Genomic DNA, 21,632 nt, shown 5'->3' with positions numbered 1-21,632 from the left:
CTCATCTAGGCAGCAAGGAATAAAGGTCGAGCCTGTTCAACCCCTCCATATAACTCAGTCCCTCAAGTCCTGGCAACATCCTTGTAAATATTTTCTGTACTTTTCTAGTTTATTAACATTTTTCTGGTTTTCATAAACTCCTGCACCTTACCTGGCCCCAATGTGTTTTCAGGCATGACCTAATCATGCAGAGGACTGATTTTAACTGCATTAATTCATTAGAATCTGTCACAAAATAGCAAATCAAAACTTTTCCTGCAATTTTTTATTTGATTTTACGATTACAAAATGAAAGGATTCCATTTGCAGATTAGGCAAACATTTTTTGTGAGTCTAACGGTTTGATACTGCTGAACTGGCCAGCTTGCTCTGGTGACTGTCCTCACTGGAGAATCTTGGTTTTCTCAGCTCCATACTTGTAATGAAGCTCACCAACGTCATCCTCACAAACTTTTATCCAACCATCTTCACGCATGTGATACACTGAAAACAAAAACAAAAATTAAATTGAAATATTTGCAGAGGTGTCTTGCTCCATCGCTGTGAAATCATGGTGCAATTGCATCTGGAATATTGTGTACACGTACAGGTCAGGGCTCCCTACTGAAGGAAGAATACACTTATGGTAAAGGAAGAGCAGTGAAGGTTCACCAGATTGTTCACCAGGGATTATTATGTGAAATGAGACTAAACTGACTGGCAACACACATCAAAGTTGCTGGTGAACGCAGCAGGCCAGGCAGCGTCTGTAGGAAGAGGTGCAGTCGACGTTTCAGGCTGCCTAAACTGACTGGGTCTATATTGGAGGAGGAGATGAGGAGTGATCTTAGTGAAATGTACAGCACTCTTACAGGGCTCAACGGACTAGATGCAGGATGTTAGTCCTAACAGGGCTCCCAATCTAGAGGTCACATTCTCAGAACTTTGTTTTTTCATCTAGAAGGTAGTGAATCCTCATAATTCTCTATCCTAGAGGTCTGTAGAAGCTCACTAACTGAGTATATTCTAGTCAGGAACTAATAAGTCTTAAGGGAGTTAGGAGATATCGGGTTCATGCAGGAAAGTGATGAAGAAGTAGAAGACTAGCCATGTTCTTATGGTAAAACAGTATGAAAGGGCTGAACAGCCTCCTCCTGTTTACGTTCTCACGAACAGATAATCAGAACATGGAGTCCAAAGCCAACCAATGTACAATGTCCATGTTGAATTCTCCCAGTGTCCATTTCTGCCCTATACAGGCCAATGCCTTCATCCATGTGAAGGTAGAAAGTTACTGATATGTTATTCCAGTTAAGAAAAGATGAAGGAAAGATTTGTGATTCAGTAACTGGTGATCTGAGAAAGGGTCTTCATTCTTCCACCCTTTACTGAATGTACTAGGAAAGGATAATTTGTGGAACCAAAATGACAGCTCAAAGAAATCAGGAAAAAGTGATGAGGGCAGTCAGCTGCCAAATGCATGAATTATATTTGCTTTTATTTGGTGGCAAAATCTTACTGTTGACAAAGCCTCCAGAGTACGAATCGCGATGTGTGGCATGGTAAATGGCCCGCCGTGCCAGGTTGCAGGCTTCTTCCACCGTCAAATCATATCTGTAGCCACTGTCAATGACACCATAAGCATAACAGTTTCCAGAACCAGTGGAAAACATTTCTCCAGACAGTCTTGTCCCATTCTCATCTACATAGTAGAGTCCTGGGCCCTATGTAATAAAGAAAGGTCCAATGTAAATTCCAGGTTAAACTGAGTAGTATTTATTTCCTATTCAAATTGTGCTAACATGCAAAACTGCTGCAGAAACAAAGCAGGGTCTGGGATCGAGTGCACAGATCTCAATTTGAGTGGCAGATAGTACAGGGGTGGGAACACTTGACGATTTGAAACACCAGGATCTGAAGAAGAAGCTGATCGGGACTGAAGCCTGATATTGCAGGATCTGCAAATTCTGGAAAATCACAATTTAAAATGGGCATCAGATATCAATAAAACCAAATGATTGGTAATATAATCATTAGAAGTGTAGAATAATGGGTGGCTGATGGTCAGTGTGGACTTGGTGAGGCAAAGGAGATTTTTTGCGCTGTATTTTCCTATGACTTCCAGCTACAGTATTTGTTTTAATAACTGAAAAGTCTCACAAACAGTGTTAACATTGAACCACAGCACAGGAACAGGGTCTTCCCCACACCATGCTGTGCAAAACTAATTAAACTAGTAATTAATAGGCTAATTAAACTAATCCCTTCTGCTTACACAACGTATATATTCCTCCATTCTCTGCCTTATCTGTGCAATAATATAAATGGGGGCTTTTAAGAGGCAAATCTGATAGAGCCTCTTAAACAACTCTTTTATATTTGCCTCCACCACCACCCATGACAGCACGTTCCAGGCATCCACCAGTCTCTGTGTAAACAACCTGCTTTGAACATTGAACAACCCCCCTCACCTTGAATGCATGCCCTCTCATGTTAGTTATTTTGACCCTTTGAAAAAGACACTGGCTGTCTATTCTACCTATGCCCCAGCTTTCTGGTGATATTAAATTGAGTGGAAAAGCAAACTCTGCAGAAGATTCAGAGAGTCTGCAGAGAGTTACACACTAGATAGGCTAAGTGAGTGGGCAAGGGACTGGCAGATGGAGTACAATGTTGGTAAAAGTGAAGTCGTCCACTTTGGAAGGGAAAAACAAAAGATTTTTATTGAAATGGTAAAAAATACAGCATGCTGCTGTGCAGAGGGACTTGGGAGTGCTTGTACATGAACCACAGAAGGTTGGTTTGCAGGTGCAGCAGGCTATCGAAAAAGCAAATGGAATGTTGGCGTTCATTGTTAAAGGGATTGAATTTAAGAGCAGGGAGGTTATGCTGCAACTGTATATGGTACTGGTGAGGCTGCACCTGGACTACTGTGTGCAGTTCTGGTCTCCTTACTTGAGGAAGGATATACTGGCTTTGGAGGTGATGCAGAGGAGCTTCACCAGATTGATTCCAGAGATGAGGGGGTTAGACCCTGAGCAGAGATTGAGTCGCCTGGGACTTTACTTGCTGGAATTCAGAAGAATGAGAGATCTTATAGAAACATATAAAATTATGAAAGGGATGGATAAGGTAAAGGCAGGAAAGTTGTTTTCACTGGTAGCTGAGACTAGAACTAGGGGACATAGCCTCAAGATTCGGGGGAGTAGATTTAGGACGGTGATGCGAAGAAACTGCTTTTCCCAGAGAGTGGTGAATCAATGGAATTCTCTGCCCAGTGAAGCAGTGGCGGCTACCTCAGTACATATGTTTAAGAAAAGGTTGGATAGATTTTTGCACAGAAAAGGAATTAAGGGTTGTAGGGGAAATGCAGGAAGGTGGAGAGGAGTCCATGGCCAGATCAGCCATGATCTTATTGAATGGCAGAGCAGGCTTGACGGGCCAGATGGCCTACTCCTGCTCCTGTTTCTTACGTTCAAATCCTATAAACATCTATCAGGCTATCCCTCAGCCTCCACCACTCCAGAGGCAATCCCAAGTCCAGCCTCTCCTTCAAGCAGCTGGCTTATTTCCTCAAATCCAGGCAGCATCCTGGTGAACCTCTGCTGCACACACCCCCACCCTAAAACCTCCACACCCTTCCTATAGAGGGGCAACCAAAGTGAAGACAATACTCTAGATGTGGCCTAACTAGAGTCTTATAAAGCTGCATCATAACTTCCTAACTCGTGAACTCATTGCCTCAACTAATAAAGGCAAACATGCTGTACACCTTCTCTATCTCCATATCAACTGCGTAGCCACTCTCAGGCAGTTACAGACCTGGACCACAAGATGTATCTGTATATCAACAGTGGTAAGGGTCCAGCAATTAACTGTGCCCTGTCCCTTTACACTTGGTCTTCCAAACTGTAACAGCCCACACTTGGTTGGTTTAATCTCAACCTGCCATTGCTCTACCTATATCTGCAACTGATCTATATTCTGCTGTATCTTTTGGCAATTTTCTACACTTTCCACAACACCATCAATCTATGTATCTTATTAACCCATCCATTTACATTTTCATCGAGGGCATTTATATGTACAAAAAAACAACAGAGGTCCCAATACAGATCCTTGTGGAACACTACTAGTTACAGACCTCCAGCCAGAATAAGTCCTATTGAAAACTAATCTCTGTTTCCTATGGGCAAGACAATTCTGAATCAAACAGCCAAGTCACTAAGGATCCCATGTACCTTAATCTTCTGGATGAACCTCCAATGAGATATTGTCAAATACCTTAAGATCCTCCATGCAGACAATATCCATAGCTCTACTTTCATTATTTACTTTTGTTACCTCCTCATAGAAAACTCCATCACATTAATAGGACATGCTCTGCCCTGAACAAAGCCCTAAAGCATGATGATTGTCCCTAGCTAGACCATGATCTACCAAATAGTCATAAATCCTATCCCTAAGAACCTTCCCCAGTAGCTTCCGTACCATTGATGTGAGACTCACTGGTCTATAGTTTCCAGGATTATTCTTACTTCCCTTCTTGAACGATGGAACAACATTAGGTACTTGCAACATCACCTGTGGCTATGAGGATACAGCGATGCTGGTCAAAGCCCCAACGATCTCTCCTCTCACCTCAATTCTTTAAGAGACCTACCTTCTTTATCTCAAGCATGCTCCGCACTGATCTCATTGTCCTCCATGTCATTCTCTTTGGTAAGTACTGACACAAAGTACTAATTTAGGGCTTTCACCTACATCCTCAGCTCCAAGTATATGTTCTCTCCTTTATCCCTGAGTGCTCCTACCCTCTCCCTAGTTATCCTTTTGCTGTTGAAGTATGCGTGGAAGCAATAAAGTGACTTTCCAGTTTAGTACAGTGATAACTAATGGCTCAGAAACGAGGACTTTTTTTTGTGGGATACTTTACATGCAACTTAAAGGCTACTCTGAGTTGATGACGATATACGCTAATCACATTTTCCCATATATCTAAGTGCAGTCCAACTAATGTTTTGGATGCCACCATGACATCCCAACTCTTATACTTATTGCCTCATCCTATGACAGCAAGTCTACCCAAAGCCTTTTTCATCACACAATCCATCTGTGTTGCCCCTTCAGGCAAACTATGGAATTGAACCATGTGGTCCCTCTGTAGATCAATGCTCCTAAAGTCCCTTCCATTTACTCTAAATGTCCTACAATGAAACCAGCAATATTAAACCTGATTCTGAAATATCTAATGACGTGGGAGTAACTCAATGCATAAAAGCATGCAGACATGGTCAAGAGGTTCAGTCGTTGTTCAGACTAAACTTCAGAATAGGGGAGAAATGTGATCTAAGAGACTTTGACTGTGCAATGATTATTGGTGCCAGATGGGGTGGTTTGAGGATCTCAGAAACTGCTGATTTCCTGGGATTTTCACACAACAGTCTCTAGATTTTACAGAGAATGGTGCAAAAAACAAACAAAAAAAAAACATTAAATGAGCAGCAGTTCTGGGTGAAAATGCCTTGGTAATGAGAGAGGTCATAGGAGAAACACCAGAGAAGGCAACAGTAACCCATGCATTGCAACAGTAGTGTGCTGAAGAGTATCTCTGAATTTACAACACAATGAACTAGACGTGGATGGATCACCAGGCCACTGAGTGAGAGTATGTGTCGGTATGTGTGTGTGCATTATATACAGTATATATTTATACTTATAACAAACAGCAAAGATCCCAGCACTGAACAGTACACCACTGTTTCAGACTCCGGTCACATAAACACCCATTCACCACCCTTAACTCTCCAGCTTCCATGTCATTCTCCCTAGTGATTACCTTAAGACAGTGGCAAAGTTGCCCCTTGGTCTACTGAGTTTGATGCTACAAGTGAAATAGCTATTGACTGGTTAACAATCCAATCAGAATCTCACTTGAGAGGTGTGAGTTAATTTCTTGTCAATACTTTAGTGAAACTGATGCATCCTACTTTAAGCCTTACTCCTAGCCTAGATTAATCTCTATCAAGTGCTTGGGAAATCTAAGCAAAGTGCAAACAAAATTTAATGATTTTTGTCACACATAGTCAAAGAAGGAAATCTATTGGTGTTGTTTGCAGGCCAGTGTTTATTGCCTATCCCTAATTACTCTTGAGAAATTTGAAACGTGAGCAGTGCCTTGAAGCCCTTGACCCTCTGGTGAAGCTCCTTCCATAGTCCTATTGGGGACGAAATTCCAGGATTTAGACCTGGTGATACTGAAGGAACATTTCCCAATCAGGATGCTGTGCAACTTGGATTAGAATCTCATAATGGTGGCATCCCTCTATGTCTACTTCCCTTATTCTTCTTGGTGGTAGAGGTCACAAGTTTGGGAGGTGGGGCATCGAATTAAGCTCGATAAGTAACTGCACACTATAACCTGTGTGTTTGTGATGAAGGGAATCCATTTTTAAGGTCGTGAATTGGAAGCTGATTAAGTGGACTGTTTGCTCTGGATCATATCAAGCTCATTGCCGACAGAGTTGCAGTTATGCAGACAAGTATTCCACCGCAGTCCTAATCTGTGAATTGTGAAAGATGGAAGACCATGGGGTATTGGGCTACAAGTTACCCCACCTCTGAACTGCTCTTGGAACCACGGCTTTATGTGGCTGCTTTGGTTCAGTGTGTTGATGTTGTAGACCCAGCAACTGATAAGTAGTTAGACTCTCTCTTGTTGTAGAAGATCACTGGCTGACAATACAATGATGGGAATGTTTTTGCCATTTATCAACCTATGCCTGAATGTTCTCCAGGTCCTGCTCCATGCAGTCATAGACTATGTCATTTGCTAAGGAAATGCAAGTGGATTTGAGCATTGTGCAGTCATCAGTGAATATCCCTGCTCCTGGAATGGTTTTATCAAGGTCTGCCGGTGACATTGAGTGATCCGATTGCTCCCATTTATTCCCATCGCTTTTCATTCTACTTTTACTGCAAATGAACAACAATAAGATTAGCGTGGCAATTTCAGAGGATTGCTAACAGTCAAAAATATTACTGTGGATTAGGAGTGACACACATACTAAACCAGGAAAGAAGATATTTCAGCCTGGGTCCAAATGGATGAAATCTAGAGGTGAGCTGAGAATGACATCAAGATAGTATTTGACTGATTGTGTTAAGGAGACTGGGTAAAACAGAAGTCCATGGGCATTAAATGGAAAATGCACCATCTAGACTTGGTGTTATCATCACTCTGTACTCCACCATAAACATCGTTGGTCACCGTTGACCAGACGCTCATCTGGAACAGTCACAGAGATAATCTAGCGATAAGAGCAGGTCAGAGGCTGCGTATTCTGTGGTGACTGACTCATCTTCTGACACCCCAAGGCACAGGTCAGGAGTGTTATGGAGCACTCCCTACTTGTCTGGGTGAGTATGATTCCAACTTTCAGGAAGCTCAATACCATCTGGGACCAAACATCCTGCTGAACAGGTACCCCTGCACCGCCCTAATTATGAATCCCCTCCTTGAACATAATAGCTTTGGTGCAACGATGTACCACAATTTCACTGACAATACCTCACGTCTCCACGACCTCGTGCAGGAGAATGCCAGCAGGAACAAGGGAAACACCTCTATTAAATCCCTTTCAACTCACATATCACTTGGAGTTGGAACTGTTTTTCCATTCTTTCATCTTTGCAGACAAAATCATTAAACCACCCTTCCTCACAAAGACAATGTGGGAGTACACCCGAAAGGCTGCTGTAGTTCAAGGCAGCAGATCACCACCACCACCATCTGAAGGGCAGTAAGGGATGGGCAATAAATGTTGGTTTTGCTAGTGATGTCCACAGTTTGTAAAAGAAAAAATCAAAGGTATAAATTCAGGTAGATCTTGGCCGACCTTATACACATCCACTCAGGATCTCACTGAATGGCTGAGCATAATCTACCGCTCCAATAGTCTATTGGTGTTCCCGGCTGTATTGTCCAACACTTTTGAGGTTGGGAAGGTGATAGTGTGTGGCTGCTCAGCAGTTACCCCTGCACCACCCGAATTACCAATCCCCTGGATTACAATCTTTCCGGTGTACTTCCACAACGCCTTTGCAGTAGGTGATCCAAGATTGTGACCCAGTGTCAAGGAATGGCCATATAATCCACATCATGTAGGTTGGTTTCCTGTTCACAGCTGATGCCATGATATACCAGTGAGATGGGTCAGGGTGTATTTTCGAACTGTAGTGATACTCTACCTTCTTATCCCAGCCACAGATCATGCTGCCCATGGAGAGCCCCATTCCTCTGTACTCACACATCATGTTGCTCAGCAGTTTGGAAGCAGCTGATACCGTGATGCGTTGCTTGTTTCTCAGTTTGTATAATCTGTCAAAACAATATGCCAGCATAGTTTTAGAGACATTAAAATCGACGTATCAGTGCTCCTGAATGAGGTCACCTTTCTGACATATACCATAACTGTTCCTGTAAAAACAGCACTTTCTGACATATACCATAACTATTTGTGTAAAACAGCACTTTCTGACATTTTCCATAACCGTTTGTGTAAAATCAGCACTTTCTGACATATACTATAACTGTTTGTGTAAAAGCAGCACTTCCATATATATACTATAACTACTTGACAGTCCAGCATCTTTGCTTTCTTGGGAGGTTCAGCTTGTTCCCGAACACTCTAACAAACTTCTATAGATGTACGGTTGAAAGTGTCTTCACTGGTTGCATAGTGGTCTTGTGCAGCAACTCAAATGCACAGGAACCCAACAAGCTACAGAGAGCAGTGCACTCTGCCCAATCCAGCACATCCCTCTCCACCATCAGCAGCATCTACAAGTGTCTCAAGAAGGCCAATCCATCAACAAAGATCCGCACTATCCAGGCCATATCACGTTTTCACAGCTACCATCAGGCAGGAGATACTGAAAGTTCTATATTACCAGGTTCAAGAACAGCTACTTCTCTTTAACCATTTGGCCCTTGAACCACCTGGCAAAACCCTAATCACCATCGGTGTAGAAACACTATGACCACTTTACTACAATGGAATTTTATTTGTTATAATAGTGTTCATTCCATTTTAATTTCATATAATTTATGTTTTTTTTCTTGTGAATGTTGTGTATCCGATACGATGTGCTTGTGAATCTGCTGCAAGTAAGTTTTTCATTACACCTGTGCTTACATGTACTCATGGATATGGCAATAAACACAACTTTGACTTTGTTTTATCCTCTGCTTTCTCAGGTTGGCTGTTGCTGACTGAGCAACCTTCTGACCAGTTCTGGAACTTGATGACCATGTGAGCCTGAAACCTCCGCAGAGTCTCGTATGTTCAATCACACAGCAGGTAGTGTGTGTCTATCATTACCATGATGAGGCAGCATTCCATCAGTCTCACAAAATAACTTCATGTTTCACAATGACAAAATAGGAGGCCATTTGGCCCATTAGGTGTTATGCTGGCTCATGGAGAAATTCAGATTCCCCAGATTATTTCCCTGTAACCTATTCTCCCTCATATATCCATTAACATCAACCTCACCCCCATCACCTGCTCACTCGGGTTAACTTTATAACTTTACAACGCTCCCTGCCAGTCTTTGGGGTGTGGAAGGAAGACCATGTAGTCACAGGGAGAATGCGCAAACTCCTCATAGACAGCACCAGAGGTAGAACTGAACGCCGGTGCCCCGAGCTGTGAAATAGCAACACTACCCGCTGTGCTATTGTTCCATCCCAAATTCCTATGACCTTCAGGAGAATCCATGGTGGATGGACGAATGCTGGGTTACTGACGTATTACACTATTGCACATCAAGCTATCTGCCTGAGTTTTGACTAGGTTTTAACACAAAATTGCAGAATTTTCTTACCTGCACTGTTTGGCCAGCAGTCTCTCCCAGTACTGACAATCAGCAGCACTTCCAGACATGGTACCCAGCAAGAAGGGGTTGATTTCAATCACCTTGTTTATATTCACAGAATCTATATAGCAAATAATAACTTGCATTTATATCAATGGATATTGACAGTTACAATTCTTTCAGAAAAAGAACCCCTTGTAGTTCAAAGGGACATACCAGCAATAAGCAGGGTGGGAACTCACTCCCCTGAAAGGGACAGAGAGGCAGTGTTAAAGAACACTTGGACCAATGACTGGAAGGTATATCCTTGAGCAGAGTTATTAACAGACAAGATGTTTTAAATGGCTAATATATCATTTATCTTCAATGATTCTATGATGCTAAAGTCTTGACTGTACATCTGTGGAATGGTGTTGTGTTTAGGGTAATGTGCAGGAGACAAATACAATTGAGCCTCCTTGAAGTTCCATGAACTAACAGTGTGGGTGTAAGAAGGGAAGACTTTCATTCATTCATTTACTGAATGTGGCATCACCATCTCTTTTGCTGTATGGTAATCCTGGAATTTTGCCTCAGTCACAAATGATCCAAATTGCAACTTTGATCTCCAAGGAAGTTGTGATCTGACCTTAACCTCTATCTCCTTTCTCTCTTACAAGGTTTCTTCTGAAATTTTGCCCTGAGAGCATTTTTGTCAGTGTGGCCAGGAGATGGGTGTCACAAGAATGAGATTTACTGTATGGTATATATTTTAATATATTAACCAGAAACATCATTTTAACAGGCAATTGTTATCTGCAGTAGTCAAAAACAGTGGAGTGAAGTCAATTAAGAAAATTTCACCTTCTTCCTAATACATCGAGTAAAAAGGGCCCGTAGGATCACTGGGGACCTAAGTCACCCCAACCACAAACTGTTCCAGATGCTACCATCTGGGAAACGGTACCACAGCATAAAGGCCAGGACCAACAGGCTCCGTGACAGCTTCTTCCACCAGACCATCAGACTGATTAATTCATGATGACACAACTGTATTTCTAGGCTATATTGACTGTTCTGTTGTATATTTGCTGTACATACTATTTATTACAAATTACTATAATTTGTACATTGCACATTTAGATGGAGACGTAACATAAAGATTTTTACTCATGTATGTGAAGGATGTAAGAAATAAAGTCAATTCAGTTCAATTCAATTCAATTCTAGAGCTGAAGCAGGTTGTTAAGACAATTGAAATCATTTGGACTCACCAAGGTAATTTCCTGCTGAGGCCCTGGAGTCCACAGCCACAATCACCCCATGTTTAAATTTAAAGGCCAAAGTGGTTGTTCCATGGTTAATATTTATTCTTATTCCTTCCTCTCCTTCACCGTATGACTTCAGGAATTCCACGGGCTGAAAGTGTGAAGCATAAAAAGCCTTACTCTGATTTATAGTGGATTGGTAAGAATATTAATCACCGTTGTCAAATCTACATTTGAATACAAATACAGTAGGGTCCACATAGCCATGTAGCCTTTCCGCTTGCTATTCACACCAATTATAACTCTCGTCAGTTCATACTCTCCCGTCATTCTAAGAATTTCACTTTCCATCAGGTGTTTCTCCTACTTCGACAGGATATTCTTGAGACTATTCAATGAGACCGTATGGGTAGAATTTAGGAATAAAAGAGGGCCAATCACTTTGCTGGCAATATATGGCAGAATTAGAGCAACAGACAGCTAAGTGAATCACAGAAAGGTGTAAGAGCGTTACAGAATTGAGGGATTTTAACTTCCCCAATATTGACTGGGATTACATTACCAACCAGGCCTTTTGCTCTTCTTGCTACTACCATCAGGCTGGAGGTACAGGAGCCTTAGTCCCACAACAGCAGGTTTTATTGCTATGTATTGCAATATACTACTGCTGCAATACAACAAATTTCACAATATGTATTAAAGCTGATCCAATTCTGATTCTCCTGAACTGACATGGATAACTTTACTCACCACAACACTGAACTGATTCCACAACCTGCAGACTCACTTTATAGGAGTCCACAACTCATGTTCTTCGTATTATTTATGTATTTTTACTCGCACAATTTGTCATATTTTGCACATTGGTTGTTCGTCGGACTTTTCATGCATAGATTTTCATAAATTCTGTTGTATTTCTCTATTAATCTCAAGGCAGCACACATGTACTGTACTTTGATAATAAATTTGCTTTGACTTTAACATTAACTTACAGTAAAGGGTTTGGAATGGGTGGAATTTGTTAAGTGTGTCCTGGTGAGTATGGTAAAACAATATGTGGATAATCCTACCACAGAAAGGGCTGCTTATCTTACCTTATCTCAGGAAATTACATTGGGCAGATGGTGGAAGTGTTGGTAGGTTTAAAGGTAATTATGGAGAGGGATGAGGCATTGTCTTTCAAAAATAAATTTTACTCATAATAAAATATATACATAAAAGAAAAAACAGTACTAAACTCTTTAAATTCTTATATCCAGCATTCCCAGAACCCCTATAGCCAACACTTGCTCATTATATAAACATACTTATTCATCCAATTTTGGATCTAATTAACCAGCCCACTTTAATTCCCATGTGTTGTAATATTGTAATTTTTTTTGTGCGCATGCGACGGTCGTGCACGCAGCCTGTTACAGTTGCTCCGTAGTTTCTTACTTTTAAACTTTTTAACTTAGTTATTTGTTGTATTTTTTTTCACGGTAACACGTTGAAGCTGCACCCTCTCTAACATGCTGGTGGAGAGAGTTTTACTTGTTTTTTTAGCGCTGGAATTAGTTACATTCGGACACGTCTCGTTAGCGTGGCGGCAAAATAGCCGCATTGTTTATTCCAGGGACCGATTGATTGCACTCATGCCCCACCGGCTTAGCGGACACTCCGGCTGAAATCTTAACCAATTTCCCCTGGGATCAATAAAGTATGGCTATGCCTATGACTAAATTCTCAGTGTCATTTGGTCAACAAATTTAGCAGTATCCATGCATTTTTTCCAAAGTACATTGACAGCAAATGCCTGTAGATAAAACAACAGCAGACAAGTGGGAGTCTTTAAGGAGAATTAGCAAGAGTTAGTATGTCCTGGTAGTGATAAGCAGCAAAGATGGCAAGGTTAAGGAAGGCTGGTGGGCAAAGAATATTGAAAGAAAGAAAGGAAGCATGTGATAGGTCTGGGCAAGTGAAAATAAGGGATAACAAAGATGCCGAGTATCTAGACACTGGTGAGGATTTAAGGAAAGGATTTATCTTCATTTGGAAAGGCAAGGCTGATCAGGAACAGTCAGCCTGGTTTTGTTCAGCGTAATTCTATCTGATCTGATTATGTTTTGAGGTAGTAACCAAGAAGACAGATGAAGGTAGGGTATAGGCAGGGGTTCTCAACCTTTTTTATGCCATGGACCAATACCATTAAACAAGGGGTCTGTGGACCCCATTTTGGGAACCCCTGGCATAGAGGGTGTCAACATAGACAAGGCACTACATGCTAGGCTGGCTTAGAAGGTGAAGGCACATGGGAATTAAAGTGGGCTGGTTAATTAGATCCAAAATTGGATGAATAAGAATGTTTATATAATGAGCAAGTGTTGGCTATAAGGATTCTGGGAACGCTGGATATAAACACAAAAGTGTCTGTGGCCATTAGACTCAGGGAATCCGAATACATGGGGAAAGGGTAATAGGAACGGTTCGTGGCAGACCTTTGACCTCAGAGCCATTTTTCTACACTATCCCCATGTACCTTGATTTTCTTGCTGTCCATAAATCTACCTATTTTAAATAAACTCAATAACTGAGCCCCAGTGGTGCTTACGGGGGAGACAATTCAAAGAGTCAACAATTCCTTATTCTTGGAGACACAAAGAGGGTGATGGGGGTCTATAGGAAGAACTGGGTAGAACGAAAGGAGAGAGAAAGGCAGAGAGGGCAAGCAGGTTACCTGAAATCAATGTTCATACAGGTAGGTTGTAGACTACCCAGTTATTCCTCTAGCTTGTGATGTCTCACCCCGGCATTAGAGTAGACTGAGGACAGACTGTCAGTGTGGAAATAGGGAGGGGAATTAAAATGGCAGGCATTTGGGAACCCCAGATGGTCATGGCAGACAGAACACAGCTGACTGGCCATGCAGCGGTCACCTTGTCTGCACTTTGTCTCACTGATACAAAGTGAGACACTGGATACTGTTGACAAGGTTGGAAGAGATGAACATGAAGTCCTTATTCCTATTCATCCCAGCACATGCATGACCCCACTTTGTATCTATCTGAAGAGGAAGGATGTCTCCTCTTGGAGACCACTGTTGAAGAATAATAGTGGCTAACTTATAGCTGATTTTGTGATTTGTTTTCGGTTGGAGGGTCATAACCATAGCAGAATGGCAGGGAAGTAAAATTATTACAGTAGTGATAGGGAATAGTGTAATGAGAGGGATGAATGATCAGTGTGGACAATGGGACATGTGGTATGTTTCTGTGCTGATAATATTGTCAAAACAGAGGACCAAGAAATTCATTAGGGAGAGCAGACATTAGGATTTAATCAACTAAGAAATGTTCAAATAAGGTGCTGAAGGAATTCAGTGGGTCAGGCAGTATCTATTGACGGAAACATACAGTCGGCATTTCAGGTCCAGACCCCTCACTCCATTCTACAGATGTTACTTGGTGCACAGTGTTCTTCTAGATCTTGTGTATTGCTTCAGATTCCAGTATCTACCTGCAGTCTCTTGTGATTAAAGATTTGCACATAACATCTTTAACCCATTGGCATTCTGGTCTTTATTACAGAAAGGCATCCGTAACCCCCACCACCACCACCACAATCAATGCTGCTCATCGCATACACACACACACACACACACACACACACACACACACACGCACACACACACACGCACACACACACACACGCACACACATACACACACACGTGTGCGCAAGAGGAAACATCTTTCATTTGCACACAAAATGCTGGTGAACGCAGCAGGCCAGGCAGCATCTCTAGGAAGAGGTACAGTCGACGTTTCAGGCGGAGACCCTTCGTCAGGACTAACTGAAGGAAGAGTTAGTAAGAGATTTGAAAGTGGGAGGGGGAGGGGGAGATACAAAATGATAGGAGAAGACAGGAGGGGGAGGGATGGAGCCAAGAGCTGGACAGGTGATAGGCAAAAGGGATACAAGGCTGGAGAAGGGGGAGGATCATGGGCCGGGAGGCCAAGGGAGAAAGAAAGGAGGAGAGGAGCCCAGAAGAAGATGGAGGGCAGACAGGAGTGATAGTGAGAAGGCCAGAGAGAGAGAGAAAAAAAGGGAAATAATAAATAAATAAACAAACAAGGCATTAACAGAATCCTCTTCTTACCCCATACCCTATTTATTTATTTATTATTTCCTTTTTTTTCTCTCTCTCTCTGTCCTTCTCACTATCACTCCTTGCCTGCTCTCCATCTTCCTCTGGGTTCCCCTCCTTTCTTTCTCCATAGGCCTCCCGTCCCATGATCCTCCCCCTTCTCCATCTCTGTATCCCTTTTGCCAGTCACCTGTCCAGCTCTTGGCTCCATTCCTCCCCCTCCTGTCTTCTCCTATCATTTCGGATCTCCTCCTCCCCCTCCCACTTTCAAATCTCTTACTAACTCTTCCTTCAGTTAGTCCTGACGAAAGGTCTCGGCCTGAAACGTCGACTGTACCTCTTCCTAGAGATGCTGCCTGGGCTGCTGCGTTCACCAGCATTTTGTGTGTGTTGCTTGAATTTCCAGCATCTGCAGATTTCCTGGTGTTTGCATCTTTCATCTACAACTAGACAGAAATGGCAGAGAATAATGAAGTCATGCATGTGCTGGGATGGGTAGAAATAAAGAACTCACATTCCTCTCCTCCAAAAGTCTTTACTCGCTCTTGTCATTGACTCCGCCTCTCTCTCTCTCTCTTTCTCTCTCTCTCTCTCACACACACCTCTTACAAGTCTATCTTACAGTTGGAACTAATATTAAGCCTCCGTTTTACAGACTCTCACTGTGCTTTGCAGACTTCCCCACACAGCCCAACCCCAGAAGCGGCCGTGCGGGTGCCCGAGACGAGCCAACACTGAGAACTCACGTCCAACCCGACCGGCACAGCCAACTGCCCATCCGCGACCCCAAAAGCCCCGCTTCCAATCAGACAAGGACTTCTCGCTCCGAAAGGCGAGAAGTCCAGATCCAGGTCCCGAAATCCGCAAACATCCATACACGCCATGTCCTCGGAGAGTCTTGCCGCGCAAAACGCAAGTGAAACTAACTCTGACACAGACACGGACACGATGCAAAACATGGACTGGGGCTGAGTAACTGAGACAGTGGGAGTGGGGGAATGAGAATGAGATACGGATCTGGGACTGGGGGAGTGGGGGAATGAGAATAGGGGACGGGTCTGGAACTGTGGGGGTGGGGGAATGAGAATAGGACGGGTCTGGGCTGTGGGAGTGGGGGAATGAGAATAGGAGACGGGTCTGGGACTGGGGGAGGGGGTCAATGAGAATAGGAACGGGACTGGGACTGAGGGAGTGGGGGAATGAGAATAGGGGACGGGTCTGGGACTGGGGGAGTGGGGGAATGAGAATAGGGGACAGGTCTGGGACTGGGGGAGTGGGGGAATGAGAATAGGGGACGGGTCTGGGACTGGGGGAGTGGGGGAATGAGAATAGGGGACGGGTCTGGGAGTGGGGTAATGAGAATGGGAGATGGATCTGAGTCTCTGGGAGTGGGGGAATGAGAATAAGGGACGGGTCTGGGACTGGGGGAGTGGGGGAATGAGAATAGGTGATAGGTCTGGGACTGGGTGAGTGGGGGAATGAGAATAGGGTATGGGTCTGGGACTGGGGGAGTGGGGGAATGAGAATAGGAGACGGGTCTGGGGCTGTGGGAGTTGGGGAATGAGAATAGGGGACGGATCTGGGACTGTGGGAGTGGGGCAATGAGAATAGGAGACGGGTCTGGGGCTGTGGGAGTGGGGGAATGAGAATAGGGTTGGGTCTGGGAGTGGGGGAATGAGAATAGGGGACGGGTGAGGGAGTTGGGGAATGAGAATAGGGGACGGATCTGGGACTGTGGGAGTGGGGCAATGAGAATAGGGGATGGGTCTGGGACTGTGGGAGTGGGAGAATGAGAATGGGAGACCGGTCTGGGACTGGGAGAGTGGGGGAATGAGAATAGGTGACGGGTCTGGGGCTGTGAGGGAATGAGAATACGGGACCGGTCTGGGACCATGGGAGTGGGGGAATGAGAATAGGGGATGGGTCTGGGACTGGGGGAGTGGGGGAATGAGAATAGGAGACTGGTCTGGGACTGTGGGAGTGGGGGAATGAGAATAGGGGACGGGTCTGGGACTGTGGGAGTGGGGGAATGAGAATAGGAGATGGGTCTGGGACTGGGGGAATGGGGGAATGAGAATACATGATGGGTCTGGGGCTGTGGGAGTGGGGGAATGAGAATAGGGTTGGGTCTGGGAGTGGGGGATTGAGAATAGGAGATGGGTCTGGGACTGTGGGAACAGGGGAATGAGAATAGGGGACGGGTGTGGGAGTGGGGGAATGAGAATAGGGTCAGGTCTGGGAGTGTGGGAGTGGGGAAATGAGAATAGCAGACGGGTCTGGGATTGGGTGAGTTGGAGACTGAGAATAGGAGACAGGTTTGCGACGGTGGGAGTGGAGGAATGAGAATAGGGATGGGTCTGGTAGTTGGAGAATGAAAATGGGGGATGGGTCTGGGACTGTGGGAGTGGGGGAATGAGAATAGGAGACAGATCTGGGGCTGTGGGAGTGGGGGAATGAGAATAGGAGATGGGACTGGGACTGGGAGAGTGGGGGAATGAGAATAGGTGACGGGTCTGGGGCTGTGGGAGTGGGAGAATGAGAATAGGGGATGGGTCTGGGACTGGGGAAATGGGGGAATGAGAATAGGGGATGGGTGTGGGAGTTGGGGAATGAGAATAGGGGACGGATCTGGGACTGTGGGAGTGGGGCAATGAGAATAGGGGATGGGTCTGGGACTGTGGGAGTGGGAGAATGAGAATGGGAGACCGGTCTGGGACTGGGAGAGTGGGGGAATGAGAATAGGAGACGGGTCTGGGGCTGTGGGGGAATGAGAATAGGAGACGGGTCTGGAGCTGTGGGGGAATGAGAATATGGGACAGGTCTGGGACCGTGGGAGTGGAGGAATGAGAATAGGGGATGGGTCTGGGAGTGGGAGAGTGGGTGAATGAGAATAGGTGACGGGTCTGGGGCTGTGGGGGAATGAGAATATGGGACAGGTCTGGGATTGGGTGAGTTGGAGACTGAGAATAGGAGACGGGTTTGCAACGGTGGGAGTGGAGGAATGAGAATAGGGATGGGTCTGGGAGTTGGAGAATGAGAATGGGGGATGGGTCTGGGACTGTGGGAGTTGGGGAATGAGAATAGGGGATGGGTCTGGGACTGGGGGAGTTGGGGAATGAGACTGGGAGAAGGATCTGGGAGTGGGAGAATGAGAATCTGGGATTGTGTGAGCTGGAGACTGGGAATAGCTGACAGGTTTGCGACAGTGGGAGTGGAGGAATGAGAATAGGGACGGGTCAGGGAGTGTGGGAGTAGGGAAATGAGAATAGGGGACGGGTCTGGGAGTGTGGGAATGGGGGAATGAGACCAGGGGATGGGTCTGGGACTGTGGGAGTGGGGAATGAGAATAGGGGATCGGACTAGGATTGGAGGAGTGAGATAGAAGTTGACAGAAATTGCAACTGTTGGACTGGGACTGGTGGACTGGGGGGATAATGGGAGACAAACTGGGTCGGGGGAATTGGGACTGAGGGGGTCTAAGGGACGTGGGAGTGGCCGATTGGGGCTAGGATGGAGATATGTTCTGTGGTACTAGGACACGGGGGACTGGACTGTGACCGTGCGAGTGGGGGGGGGGGTGATAGGGGCCATGAGTCCATCATAGGAAAAACCTTCCAGAGCATTGAGCACATTTTCATAGAGCGCTGTGGCAGGAAAGCAGCATCCACCATCAAGGAAGCCATTTTCCATGCTCTGTTCTTGGTGCTGCCCTCAGGAGCCTCAGGACCACCAGGGTCAACCATCAGGCTCTTGAACCAGTGGGGACAACTTCACCCAGCTTCACTGGCCCCATCATTGAAATGCTCCCACATCCTCTGGACTGACTTTCAAAGACATATAGTGTGTGTGTATATATATATATATATATACCTGTGAAGCTGGTGAGACTTGTGGAACAGGCATAGCCAAGCGCTCTCATTTCTCAATTGCTAAGAAATTTCAGATTATTCAAGTGGTATTTAGTATTCTGGAGATTTACACAAACATTGCTGTGTAGGCCTAATTGTGTAGTGACTTTGTGATGAACTTAGATGTAGATATTACCATTGTGACAATGTATGCTCCGTTAATGTTCCATCATGAACGGTATACATTGAATTTTTAATTCAGCGTATTTCTGGTGTTTTTCACATATTTATTTCTATATATTATGTGTGTTTGGAATGGCTGTATCTATTAAGTAAGTGTTCTTGCTTGTTTATCCTGTATTATTATTATTTTATTTTTCCTTAGTCCATTCTGTTTGGTGTGGTTATTCATTGACTCTATTGTGTTTCTTGTATTTACTATGAATGTTCGCAAGAAAACGAACATTCAAAGCAACACTCACAACATGCTGGAGGAACTCAGCAGGTCAGGCAGCATCTGTGGAAACGATCAGTCAACGTTTCGGGCCAGAACCCTTCGTCAGGACTGAAGAGGGAAGGGGCAGAGGCCCTATAAAGAAGGTGGGGGGGGAGGGTGGGAAGGAGAAGGCTGGTAGGTTCCAGGTGAAAAACCAGTAAGGGGAAAGATTCAAGATTCATGATTCAAGATTCAAGATTCAAAAAACTTTATTGTCATTCTAACCGTACATCAGCTCTGCAGGGCAGAATGAGACAGCGTTTCTCAGGAGCAGTGCAATCATAACATAACAAACGCAACACTAAATAATAAACATAACAATAAATAGTAAAACACAACAGCCACATGTCAGTTAAAATCAAGTTATAAGTGTCCAGTGCAAGTTAAAAGTGTCCAAAGCAGAGTCAGGTAGAGCAGCTATTTAGCAGTCTGACTGCCTGTGGGAGGAAGCCACGCCTTTGTAGAACGTAGTTAAGATGTTAGTGGGGAGTGATGCTTGTTTAAGCTTCCTCAGAAAGTACAATCTCTGCTGGGCCCGTTTCACAATCCCAGTGGTGTTCCAGGACCAGGTGAGATTGTCCGAGATCTGCACCCCAAGGAACTTGATGTTTTCCACTCTCTCCACAGTGGAGCCGCTGATGCTGAGGGGTGTGTGCTCAGGCTGAGACCGTCTGAAATCGACGATCATCTCCTTGGTTTTGGTGACATTAAGCATCAAGTTGTTATCCCTGCACCAGCTCTCTAGGTGTTTGACCTCCTCCCTGTACATTGTTTCATCATTTTTGCTGATGAGCCCCACCACTGTGGTATCATCTGCAAATTTAATGATCAGGTTCTCCTTGAATCTGGCTGCACAGTCATGTGTTAGCAGTGTAAACAGCAATGGGCTAAGCACACAGCCTTGTGGGGATCCAGTGCTCAGTGTGATGGAGTTAGAGATGTTCCTGCCAACACGGACTGACTGTGGTCTCTCTGTCAAGAAATCCAGAATCCAGCGACACATGGCAGTGTTAAGGCCAAGCAGCGACAGTTTCTCCACTGGTCTCTGTGGGATGATGGTATTGAACGCTGAACTGAAATCAATGTACAGGATTCTGGCATAAGTGTCTTTGTTGTCCCAGTGAGAGAGAACTGTGTGCAGTGTGGTGGATATTGCCTCCTCCGTAGTGTGATTTGGACGATAAGCAAACTGTAGCGGATCCAGCAATGAGGGGAGGCTGGCTGTGATATGAGGCTTGACAAGCCGTTCAAAACATTTCATCACTGTAGGGGTCAGGGCAACGCGACGGTAATCATTCAGACAGGCTACAACTGTAATAAAGATAAAGGGGTGGGGGGAGGGAGGCCGGGAGGGGATGGGCAGGAAAGGTGAAGAAAGAATAGGGGAAAACACAATGGGTAGTAGGAGGCGGAACCATGAGGGAGGTGATAGGCAGCTGGGGGAGGGGGCAGAGTGAAGTAGGGATAGGAGAAGGGAGGGGGAGGGAATTACCGGAAGTTGGAGAATTCTATGTTCATACCAAGGGGCTGGAGACTACCTAGACGGTATATGAGGTGTTGCTCCTCCAACCTGAGTTTAGCCTCATCACGGATGCTGCCCGACCTGCTGAGTTCCTCCAGCGTGTTGTGTGTGTTGCTTTGACCCCAGCATCTGCAGAGTATTTTATGTTAACGAACATTCAGGGTTGAATATAGTGATATATATGTACTTTGATACCTGGAATAAATTTATTTTGCACTTTGGAACCGGGAGTCTGGGGGACTAGAAGCGGTGGAAGTAGGGTACTGGTGGACAGGGGGCGTTGGCCTGGGATCTGATCTGTTGATCTGGGACACGAGGGACGGGGCCGTGACTAGGGGAGTAGGACCTGAGGAACAGGGCTGGAAGTGGGAGGACGGGGGTTATAGGGAATAGGACTAGGAGTGTGGAGCTCTGAGGGACCCAGTGGGACCGGGGTGTTGGGACTGGGGATGTCAAATCTCCTGTCTAGAGCACAGTCTGCGGGATGGGAATGGCTGATTTTTTTTTCCGGGTTGTTCCTACAATCTGGACGGTAT

At 44.8% G+C, this 21,632-nt stretch overlaps 1 protein-coding gene across 1 annotated transcript; it reads right to left on the bottom strand.

Moving 5' to 3' along the window:
• Positions 1-257: 257 nt before the first annotated feature.
• Positions 258-16,162, bottom strand: psmb8a (proteasome 20S subunit beta 8A). The gene is made up of 6 exons (XM_072258920.1): positions 15,977-16,162; positions 11,112-11,256; positions 9,868-9,979; positions 8,230-8,359; positions 1,499-1,703; positions 258-483 (listed from the first exon to the last, which is right to left on the bottom strand). Exons 1-6 carry the CDS (start codon positions 16,112-16,114, stop codon positions 383-385), a joined length of 831 nt encoding a protein of 276 aa, XP_072115021.1. The 5' UTR covers positions 16,115-16,162; the 3' UTR covers positions 258-382.
• Positions 16,163-21,632: the final 5,470 nt, after the last annotated feature.

The sequence above is a fragment of the Mobula birostris genome, chromosome 5 (assembly GCF_030028105.1).
Source record: "Mobula birostris isolate sMobBir1 chromosome 5, sMobBir1.hap1, whole genome shotgun sequence".
Taxonomy (NCBI): domain Eukaryota; kingdom Metazoa; phylum Chordata; class Chondrichthyes; order Myliobatiformes; family Myliobatidae; genus Mobula; species Mobula birostris.
This window is presented reverse-complemented; position numbering and strand designations above follow the sequence as displayed.